Genomic DNA, 11,555 nt, shown 5'->3' with positions numbered 1-11,555 from the left:
GTATTCAAAGGAAATATTTAAGCTTAGATTTGAGTTTTTGCTGCACAGTTAAATCATGAAGTAGGGAAATTAAAGATTTTTTTTCTCTTTTTAAGAAAAACCAGTCTCATCAGTATTTTTGAGAAATGGTACATTAACATGAATTCATAGGATGGCAGTAATGCAACATGCAGTTGGGTGCAAACTGCCGTTAAAAAAAAAAAACAGAGAAGAATTTTCAGGCGCTGTCGTAAAATTTCGCCTTTCCGGCTTGCCGTGCAATAATCCGTACGTGGCAATCAGAGAGCGGAACACGGCTGTGGAAGTGTTGCGCCTTCCCCGTTTCAACCGTCCACTCCAAGAAAGTCGGTGTATCACAGGCTACTCCTTTAGAGGACACTGTTTATACCTTCGGCTTTCTCAGCACAACTTTTAAATAATGTTCACCGCCTCAGAGCTAGTTATCCTGCTGGCCGCCTTGTCTGCTACCGCATCGGGCTACTTCGTTAGCATAGATGCTCATGCAGAGGAGTGCTTCTATGAGCGGGTTAACTCCGGCACGAAGATGGGCCTCATGTTTGAGGTGGCCGAGGGAGGCTTCCTGGACATCGACGTGGAGGTAATATGCTTTATCGAGTGTGTCCGAGTATCACAAGGGTGTCATGTCAAGGATTTGCCGCTTTGACTTCTCTAACTGACAACCGGATAGCAAGGCCCCATGCTAATATTAGCCGCTAACGACTAGCCGTCTCTCTGTGAAACGTCACCCAAATGCTGAGCTATGATCCGTTTGTTTTTATGGCATTTAGGTCCTTTGGTTGATATTTAATACGCCATTCTGATGACTGTTTAGTCAATGCAAATATGATGTGGGGTTGGTGATCTGGATGCGGCTATAGCATTTCATTTGGATATGCTGCTAACTATTTGGCTCACACTGAGCTCATCTTTCTGGGTATAATTTTGCATCATATAATATGGCAGCTTTCAGTAGGATCCAGTATTATTGCAAGGGGTTGTTAGGATCTGCTTGCTTTTCTTTTTTCTTTTTCTGTTGCTGGCTCCTGCCATATGTTTCTCCTCAAGTCAACATATCCATTGTTAAAAACAGTTGCTTCAATGCTGACATGTTTTACAAGAGGATAGTACGGGAAGGTATTTGATAACAATTATATAATCCAGAAATTCGAAGAGATTAAAATCTGAGGTTAAAAGGTTTCACTCATGTCTCATTAGTGTGTGTGTGTGTGTGTATGTGTATATGTATGTATATATATATATATATATATATATATATATATACACATACACGTGGGTAGCCCCTTGGAGCATAGGTACAGCTCCTCCAAAATGGGGACTCTTGATTGATCACACTCTTTATTCTAATAAGGCAAACAAAAATTCACTTAAAATCTGAGTCAAATTTTACAGTTTGAAGTTCTCCATGCCCTATAAATGACTCTATTGCGCTTAGATCTGCCTGTGTTTATCCTATCCATGCTATGTACACTGGGCTGTCAGACTACAAGCTTTCTTGATTGGCATCCGTCAGTTCTAGACACTGCCTCTACCTCTAGGGGTGAGAGCACTGACAGTATGACATGTAAAAGTGATGAAAACCTCAGTCAGAAAGGATAAGAAAAGAGAAATGGTCTGTGATCACCAACTGCAGAACCGCTCCATTTATAGGGCTTCTCTTTCTAAGGCTACGTTCACACTGCAGGCCTTGATGCTCAATTCAGATTTTTTTGTAAAATCTGATTTTTTTGCGTTGCCTTTCACATTTCCAAACATATGCGACTTGTATGTGATCTCCTGTGTAAACTGCATTCATACAGCTTGAGTTTCCCGCATGTGCAGTAGAGGACGCAATGACGTCGAAAGCCAGCGTGCTTCGTGTTTACAGAAGTAAACATGGATGTAGAGCTGGAGCGCATCTAGTGATCTTTCCAAACCTTTAAACCTCAATCTTTTGAAGATGGTTAGGCATAAATACTGCTCTCCGCATCATCATCATCATCCGCCATGGTGTTTGTTTTTCTTACCGCTTCTGTGTAGCAAGAAGCAGAATAGTGACCTTTGTCGGTTAATAATGGCGTTCAGGTCGGATAAATGCATCCTGGTCGTTCAGACACAGGTCATATTTAAAAAGATCTGATTCATATCAGGACCACATAGCCAAATGACCTGCGTCGCATTGGAAAAAATCGGATCTCTGTTGTTCAGAGTTTCATGAAAAGAACAGATCCAAGTCGCATATGGGCAAAATAATTGGATTTGGGTCACTTCAGGCTGCAGTGTGAACGGAGCCTAAATGCCTCTATTCCACCTGTTTTTTCTTTAATTTGCATAATTCACAGAATTATTAAGATTCAAACGTTTTACTTCATGAAACGGATCCTAGATTTAATTCAGGCAGAACAATACCAAATGATTATAAACAAAATGTTAAGAGTACTATTGGAATCCATTGATCAGTTAAAAAATACATTTGTCTGATGTTCCAGTGACTTTTCTAGATATTTCTATGTGCAAGAATATTTACTAGGTCAAGGTTTGTTCATTCAGATTTTGGCTTTTCCATCAGCAGCCACAGTAAAGCCAAGTGATTATTGAAAAGAGTTCTTTGTATTTGTTGTTATACCCTCTTTAATTAAAAACATGATGGAATACAAGCTGAATCCCAATCTTTACCACAAATAAGATTTTGGAATTAGGCAAATTGTTCAAACTTAATCTTAGGGTGAAAATATCTTTCGTTCTTTTTCACTTCTCCTCAAAACCTGAATCTTAAGCTTTTTTCATAATCTAAGCACCCGTTCTAGTCATTTTAGCTAGAAATCGACTAGTTATGATCACCAAACAATGGCTTTGTTTACATGCACAAACTTCAGGTCCGCAGTGACACGTATTCAGAAAAAATAATTATAATCAGATTGCACCATTTATATGGAAATGAGTAATTAGAATAAAACAGCCAGTTGGACTAAGAATTTGTCATGTAATAATAGTATTCTGATAAAGGCTAGCTACAGCGGTGAGCCACTCATGGTGGAGATGCATCTCGTTGAAGCAGGACGGACATAAACACTCAACACAGCGCCTCATTATGAGTAACTGCAGCAGTCTAGGCTGCTGCTGTGTTTGTTTCTCTAAAAATAACATAATTTTGGACTGTTGGGTCATCTTTGAATTTGAGATGCTGTCCCCATTGAGTTGATACTCAAATGTAATGGTGTTTAAATATAATTTATTTTATAAAAATTTGGAAAGTAATGAAAATGGGACATAAGACACCTGTGGCATTTAGGGCAAATTAAAAGCCACAGGCAGCAGAATTTCCTCTTTTAAATAATTTTTCTTGGTATATGAACAATGTTTTTCAAAATACCAACATTAAAGGAATAGTACACCCAAAACATGATTAGCCTTCATTTTCTACTCCCCCCCATGCTGAACAACACTCTGGAGTACTTTTTTGATATCTCAAATGCATCTGGAGATCTGGGAGGCTTCTTGCTGTCTGCTGACATTCAAATAATGGAGGTCTATGGTGCCCGAGGCAGAAAGGTCCATAAAAGTCCACAAAAAACGTGTCAATATTCCTCCATACTGCTCGTCCAATGTATTCCAAGTGTCCTGAGTGGGTGGCGTCCATAATTTACTCGAAACGAAGCCATTTAGAATGTTTTTAGAGCATAAACAGTAGTGTATAGGATTTCCTAAAAGCGCGTTCACGAGTCTACGGAAACCGCGGCAGACCAAACCAGATGAAAGTGCGCATTCAGCGTCTGCTCTGCCGATAATGCAAGCGTAGAAGAAGAAATGTGCTGTTTACCTGTGCAAAGAAAGAAACGACGAAAGAAAATGTCTGAGGACTTCAGTGTTGAGGAAGAGCATGAGTTCTTTGCCGAGCTGAATGCGCACTTTCATCTGGTTTGGTCTGCCGCGGTTTCCGTAGCGCCGTGAACGCGCTTTTAGGAAATCCTATACACTACTGTTTATGCTCTAAAAACATTCTAAATGACTTAGTTTCGAGTAAATTCTGGATGCTACCCACTCAGGACACTTGGAATACATTGGACGAGCAGTATGGAGGTATATTGACACGTTTTTTTGTGGACTTTTATGGACCTTTCTGCCTCGGGCACCATAGACCTCCATTATTTGAATGTCAGCAGACAGCAAGAAGCCTCCCAGATCTCCAGATGCATTTGAGATATCAAAAAAGTACTCCAGAGTGTTGTTCAGCATGGGGGTGAGTAGAAAATGAAGGCTAATCATGTTTTGGGTATACTATTCCTTTAAGCTTTGGCTCGATCCATCAAGTATTACTGATAGTGAGTCTTCTGTTTTTCTTCGTGTTGACATTTAAACTTTCAGAGGTCAAGAACACGTATACATCAATGTATTTGGTTGGTATACATCTGTGCAGGCCTTCAACTAATGTTTATCATGCAAATGTATTAATCTGATTGATCTAATTATTGCCCATATGCTTGTGCGTCATTTAATGGGCATTATGGTGTCCTGTGTTATGCATAAGTTTGGCTGTTGTCGGACATAAGTTCTTGACTCATTATTAATACTCTATTTATACACCAAAAATTGAAAAATACACATAGAAAGTTCAGCTTTCTGTTTAAAACGGCAAGGTGTGACAAGGCCCGAACACAGCTCGGGGTAATGCTGTGTCCTGTAACTCCACCTCTGGTTTAGTCTCCAAATAGTAACTGAACAACACAAAAAATGCACCTTTAACATAGCTTTCCCCCTTTTTTTTTGTAGATAACAGGGCCTGATGGAAAGCAGATTTACAAAGGGGACAGAGAGTCCAGTGGGAAATATTCGGTGGCTGCACACATGGACGGAACCTATAAGTTCTGCTTCAGTAACAAAATGTCCACCATGACACCCAAGATCGTCATGTTCACCATCGACATCGGAGAGGCCCCTAAAGGCCAAGACATGGAGACAGAAGGTACCCATACAGGCCGTTTGAAGATAATATTTTATGCTATAGACTCTATTGTTGAACCTTCCTTTGAATTTCTTTCCCTTTTGACTTTATTTTGGGTGCATCTTCCTTCTTTGTAGGTGGTGACAGCTGGGATGGTAGGAAAAAAAACCCAGACTAAAAGAATACTGCATTTTTTGAGTTTGACATGCACTGTGGAGTTTTCTCTAACAGCATTGTTTTCATAGTATAAACTAATAATACGGTTATGCTGCAACAGAGGCAGCTTTGGTGTTTAATGATTTAAATGCTTGCAGTGTAAACGTCGGAGAAATAAAAAAAAATTATCTTTTACAGATTTCTAATGATTTATCTTGTCTTAAATGGATTAAACACATTTTATTGTTGGACATAAACATTATAAATGCACATTGTTAATTTAAAGAGATGGCGAGAGCTAGCCATACCAACCAGGTCCTGTCGGATAAAGTAATTTCTTCAGTAACAAGCTTTCCGACCCTTTCGACCATCAACAGTGAAAGATGTGCCTTTTGTATCGATGTGGAAGACAATCATAATACCAGCCCTGTTTTCATATTAGTATGATGCTCTTATTCTGACATGTCATTTGTTACAATAACAGGACAAAGGCCTGCCAAAAGTTATATTCTCACTTTAGTCCGCAGATTATTTTTCAAAACCTTTTTTGGAAGTTTTTGTATTTTTGGGTAAATATAAAATTGGATTGATTCTTAATCCTTTAATCTTCTATATAAAGCCATTTTTGAATAAACTGCTGTGTTGCGAGTATTGAATTTAGATATCTTTTATGTTTTCTTTGTTTAAAATAATTGTATGTTTTTTTAAGTTCAAATGTCTTTTTGTCATAAAACGTGATTTGACTAGGGGTAATAAGATTAATCAATTACTGAAATAAAGGACAGCTGCAGCTCTGTTTCCAATAAAGCTGCCTTCAGCCAGTCATAATGAGGTTAAGCGCCGTGCCCAGAGCCCACATTAGTGATCCCATCCAAGAGTCATTTAAATTGAAGCAAAGTTTTTAAATTAAGAAAATGTGAATTAGATGTGTTGCCATCAATTGGAGGGAATTAACCAGGTGATGCAAAGCATGATGTCATACTTTCGGGTTACACTTGGCTGTTATAAACAGGAAGTGGAGGGAGCAAACTAGGGCTGGCCTCAGTTATAAATACTTTAACTTGGAGATGTTAAGAGATTATTAGGATTTTAATGTTTCCTTTCACGAAGCCTACTGCAGACAGGAAACAATAATGTGGATAAATGTTCAACAAATGTGCTTCTATATCATTAATATTTGAACAAAATACGATACTTAAAAGGAAAATAAAAAGGTTGATGGAAACATGGCTACAGACAAGTCAGTCTGTCTCAACTTGAAGCAGAGCATATGAGCAAAGGGTGGAGCGGAAGAAATATGGTGAGGCGCAGAGCGGTTTTCAATTCAAAGGCCGTAACGAGGATTTCGCTCCGCTCCAATGTGCTCACAATGTCAATTAAAAATGTTGGATTATAAAATTTGTAAAATAACATTTATTAAAAAATGCAAAGTAGGTTTACTTGAAGTGATTTGAAAATAGATCGCATATATGCATTATACGTTATCTCATTTGCAATGGGATGCGAAGTGACCTTTTTTAATATAGTCTAGTAAAATAAATGAATAATTAAATAGGAAACGCTGGGCAACATGAATGGAGCGAGGTGTTACGTTCACTGCTGGAAAGCAGTGCGATAATTTAACAGCCAGTTAAATAAGACAATACACATGTATCGGTCACATGATTAAATCAAACACCGTGTGTCCCTGGGCCCTGGCAGAATTACGTGAAGGAAAAATGTCAGAAAATGCCTTCTAAATATGTGAGCCAGCATGGAGCGATTTCACCAGAGTGAAAGGGAAAATTGAGGCGCAACTTTGAGTGGCGGAGCGACTGAGCGAACATTAGTGATGGTGAGATAAGGCCTCATGAGTCATTGAGCCGTTTGGCCAAATTACTTCAACGATCCCCACAGTTCATGAGGCTTCATCTGAATGTGTCACCACCTACTGGTGGAGTGCAGAACTACAGTTTGTAAATGGCCTGTACTCATATAAAGCTTTTTTTCAAGTCAGGACACTTGATCAAAGAGCTTTACACTAAATTCAGTCATTCACCCATTCTCACACACTGATGGTGGCAAGCTACATTGTAGCCCTGGGGCTCACTGACAGAAGAGAGGCTGCCGTACACTGGCGCTACCGGGCGCTTTGACCAGCATCAGTAAACAATACAGGTGAAGTGTCTTGCCCAAGGACACATCAACACCCAAAGTCGGAGCCGGGGCTTGAACCGTCAATCCTTCGAATTCAGGGCAAACTCCTACATCCGCCGCCACTGTGGCCATTTTCAGTTCCTTTGAAATTGTTAATGATTCGGTGTGTATAATAAAAACTTTTTGTTGTTTTTTTTTGTTTTTTTTGTAAGTGGAAAATTTCTTAGAAGAGAACAATCTTTTAAGGTTCACTGTTTTTCTGCCATTTTAGTGAAATAAGCTCAAGCAGACAGGGAAAGCGTTGGAAACGCAAAGATGAGCAAAATGAAAGGTGTTTGTCATTTTTATTCAAACATAATAGTTTTTCCACAGTTTTTAGTTTTAATTGTGTTGGAAGTTATGTGTTCAACCAATAATTTGGTTAAATCATCTAATCTAATTTGGCAGTGTTTTTACCCATTCTATATTTTTACTAGGACAAATTAATAAAAATTTGTCTCAATAGTATAATCGCAACTTTCAAAAGTCAAAGATAGGTCTTGAACCATCAACCTCAGGAGTGGAAGTCACTGTCTTACAGCTGACGCCACAAACATTGACAACTATTTGTCAGACAGTAATATTAACACTAAAGTTACAACTGTATCCAGCGGTTCGCTCAGATTTTCATCATTACATTGTTTAACTAAAATAGTTTTAATCAACTAGATTAGTTGGAAGAACGACCAATCTTTTCTCAGTATCTATCCAACTGACCGCAATCCTCCTACAAACTCCCACATCTTGATTGAGTTGTGACGCTGTTTAAATGCTTGTTCTTGCTCTTTCTGAGCCACTTCCAGAAAGCGGTGACGTAGTATCAGTGTAGCGAGGCTTCGGGCGTCACTAATTTTGGCCCCTCCCCTAAATGAATCCCACCTTATACATGCTTATCTACTAATATCACTAGCAAACATCCTCCACAAAGGGGAGCGCGAATTGCACTCCGCTCCGTTCACATGCTCTGACTTGTAGTTCAGTTAATTCATGGTTTATTACTTTTTCTCACAGGGCTGGTTTGATAAGAGCAGTTTTAGCTTTTTTTTTTTACACCCTGGATGAATTTAAATCATTTAAAGCTGTATTTTGTATTTACTCAGGTTGTCTCTGATTCTAAAATCTGTTTGACCCGAGTCGTTAAAGTGTGACCGCAAAGTAATGATTATAAATCTGTAGAGGAGTAAATGCTCCCACAGACCCCTAGTGGTAAAGGAATATTCGTCTGCCACTCGGGTCACAGATGTTAGAAGGTCTTGCATGTTCTGCATAAACCAAATGCATGTTCTCTGCATGGTGTTTTGCTTTAATTGTATATTGATAAATTATTAACTGGTTGTTTCAGCGCATCAAAACAAGCTGGAGGAGATGATCAACGAACTAGCTGTTGCTATGACTGCAGTGAAGCATGAGCAGGAGTACATGGAGGTCCGTGAGAGGATACACAGAGCAAGTAAGAACAGAAATCGAGAGCAGCTTGATTTGATGAACGGAGTAAACTGAATCATGACAACCTTTTCCTCTTTGTTTTTTGTAGTTAACGACAACACAAACAGCAGAGTGGTCCTGTGGTCCTTCTTCGAAGCTCTGGTTCTGGTGGCCATGACACTTGGACAGATTTACTACTTGAAGAGATTTTTTGAAGTGCGACGAGTGGTGTAGTCCTCTGAATCCATCCCTCTGTGTCCTCCACTGTTTTCTCCAACACCAAGACAGTTATTTACAATCTGAAAGACAAGACTGGCAGTTTTGAGAAAAGCCAACATGTGATTTGATCTCCGATGTTTTTGTTTTTTTTCTGCTTTATTCTCTCTTTAACTGTATGTTTGGAAATGAACGGCCACACAGGTTTTCTTAGAAGTCCTTTAGTGTTTCCTTGTTTTTTGGGTTTACCAGTTTTTTTGGTCAAAGTTTGATAATTATAGTTAAGCACCAGTTACTAGTGCTAATACACTTTTTACTTTTACAAGTGACTTCTGTACCTGCAACACAAAAAAGGCTCATGAATGCATAAAAAAAGAAGGGCACGCTACAGGAGAATGTCATAATATGAATTGAAACCCAGTATCTGAGATGCAGAAGGCTTTTTTTCCCCTTGTGACAAAATTCACAGTCCTTTGTCTTCATGCTCTCAACTAATTGCACTCCTTGTTTGTAAATCTGAAGGATGCACATTGCAGAATATTAGGCAACCTCTACTGCTGTTATTAGATGAAACAACCTGGGGGCGCCAGAGTGGACCCACTGTAATCCTGGAGGTTTGTCTGTGCTCCCTATGTATTAAGAAAACTGACCAGGCCACCTATTTGCTCACAGAATTTTAAAACGACTGCATTTGTTGAGTTGAGGGTCGGATTTTAACTGAAATTTTTTGGTTACAGCTCTCAAAGTGAACGAATACGAGAATCCATGCTACTTGTTAATTCGGGGAGGGGGTTGTGAACTTCATATAATTTTTTTGTCTGAAATACTTGTCCGGGTTTGGGTTTTACAATAATACTGGTTCATACTGTTTTCATAGTTTTATTTGTGGAGCAGTATGCAGCCATCAAGAGGATGCCACAGTCAAACACATTTGTGGCAGTCGCTGTGAGTTGCATGTAAGGAAATATGCTTTGGTTTTGTATTAAAAATCCTCAGCGATCTCAGGCTGGTTGCGTGCTCGGAATAAGGTGTCTTTTTTTTTTTTTTTTTTTGTGACTGCAACAAGATCTGCTTAGTGGGTGTGTACAAATGTAGGATGGCTCTATGTGAACAAACGCCCCAGGTTTCATAATAAAGCCAATATTCTGTATGATTGTTGTCTTTTTAAACACCTTGTCTTTTAAGGCACCTTGGTAAACCAACATTTTCATCTGATTCTCAATATAGAAGATCAGGACTAAATTGATTCTATATTTTTATTGTCAATTATAAGGACACATATCCCAAGACTTTGGAGAAGTAACAGAAGCATTCATTATTAATAAAACTAATTTATATTTACCCATATTATTAAAAACTAGGAAAGGACTCCAAGCACATATCTTCAAATGGTTCCTGCGGAACCTTAAGTCTCAAAAGGCATTGAATTCTCCAATAAGGCCTTAATTGGTATTAAAATGCATTAAATCAGTCTTTTATAGGTCTTAAAATTGTCACCAAGTCATAAATTGAATTTTATCTTTGTAATCATATAAAAAATTAAAATAATTCACGATAATTTTTTGAAATTTCCCGTACGGCTTAGCTGAAACCATTATTAATTCCATCCTAACAGCAGAACCAATAAAAACCATGTTGCAAACAGACCTTGGGGTGATGTGCTAATAACTTTTTATCTGGACAACGTGGGGAAGAGTAAATTTAATAAATATTGGCTATCCAGCTAAGATTTTTCTGCATGGCTAGAAACAGTACCAGGTAATGTTTATGAGGAATAGCTTACTTTCAGCAAGAAGTCATTCAAGCTCGGCACGATGGAAATCAAAGCTGTGGAGTAAGACGTGAGGGACAAACAAAGCGTCAAAATTAAATTGCACAGAAGCAGCAGCTATTTCTCAGTTCTGTTCCACCCATGTCTCTGCAAGTCCTCTACAGCCATCTCCGACATCAAGACAAGCACCAGTAGCACCAAAACTCCGGATAATGTTTGGTGATTCGCCTACAGTGAAAGCAGAGCTATTATGGACTTTGAGTAGGGATCAATACAAAGGTTGTGAATTCCATTCATTAGTTGTTAACTTCCTTCCTATATGGAAAGTTTTTCCAAATTGTAAACATTTCTACTGGGCCAGAAAGTAATGGTTTATGTTCAAATAAGCATCAGGTTAAATTTGTAACAACCTGGTTTTCTTGTGTTTATTGTTATGTTGGTCTTAAAGTTTTTATTTATAGCCAAGTTTTTGCCCAATATTGTCACTGGCACCTCTAGCTGAAACGGGTACATCATCATGAAACTTTATTGAATTGTTCCTTGGACTGAGGATCATCTTTGGTAACAATTTCCTCAAAATGCTTTCATAAGTTTATAAATGAGGCAGCGTGTGTCTGCAGCCTCTGGTGTTTGTCCTGCTCTCACTTTCTTGTTAATGAGCTGATCTAGACTTTGAACGAGGCATTGCTCACTTTTTCTGTGTTTTTATCTTCAGTGTAATACTTCTGGGGCCTGTTTCAGAAAGGAGGTTAAGTGAAAACTCTGAGTTTGTTAACCCTGAAATGAGGGAAACTCTGGGTTTTCTGTTTCAGAAAGGTAAGTTAAACCTGAGAAAGCAGAGTAAGTCAAGCCCGTTTCTGAAAGAGAGGTAAC

At 38.7% G+C, this 11,555-nt stretch overlaps 1 protein-coding gene across 2 annotated transcripts; it reads left to right on the top strand.

Annotated features, from left to right (window-relative positions):
* The first annotated feature begins 267 nt into the window (after nt 1–267).
* Nucleotides 268–10,057, top strand: tmed2 (transmembrane p24 trafficking protein 2). Of its 2 annotated transcripts, XM_015376828.1 has the most exons (5): nt 268–598; nt 4,768–4,960; nt 5,077–5,094; nt 8,613–8,720; nt 8,805–10,057. In XM_015376828.1, the coding sequence occupies exons 1-5, from the start codon at nt 419–421 to the stop codon at nt 8,927–8,929; spliced, it is 624 nt and encodes a 207-aa protein (XP_015232314.1). In that variant the 5' UTR covers nt 268–418; the 3' UTR covers nt 8,930–10,057. The 2 variants fall into 2 exon arrangements, with proteins under 2 accessions (XP_015232314.1, XP_015232315.1); XM_015376829.1 differs by lacking the exon at nt 5,077–5,094 and having other exon boundaries at nt 272–598.
* The last annotated feature ends 1,498 nt before the right edge of the window (nt 10,058–11,555 follow it).

This window comes from Cyprinodon variegatus, unplaced genomic scaffold (genome assembly GCF_000732505.1).
Source record: "Cyprinodon variegatus isolate N-32 unplaced genomic scaffold, C_variegatus-1.0 Scaffold142, whole genome shotgun sequence".
Lineage (NCBI taxonomy): Eukaryota > Metazoa > Chordata > Actinopteri > Cyprinodontiformes > Cyprinodontidae > Cyprinodon > Cyprinodon variegatus.
The sequence above is the reverse complement of the archived record's forward strand: the minus strand, read 5'-3'. Positions and strand labels throughout refer to the sequence as shown.

Coding starts and splice junctions, on each gene's coding strand:
- tmed2 (XM_015376828.1), top strand. CDS start 419: ATGTTCACCGCCTCAGAGCTAGTTATCCTGCTGGCCGCCTTGTCTGCT. Junction 599..4,767: donor TCCTGGACATCGACGTGGAG/GTAATATGCTTT, acceptor TTTTTTTTGTAG/ATAACAGGGCCTGATGGAAA. Junction 8,721..8,804: donor TGAGAGGATACACAGAGCAA/GTAAGAACAGAA, acceptor TGTTTTTTGTAG/TTAACGACAACACAAACAGC.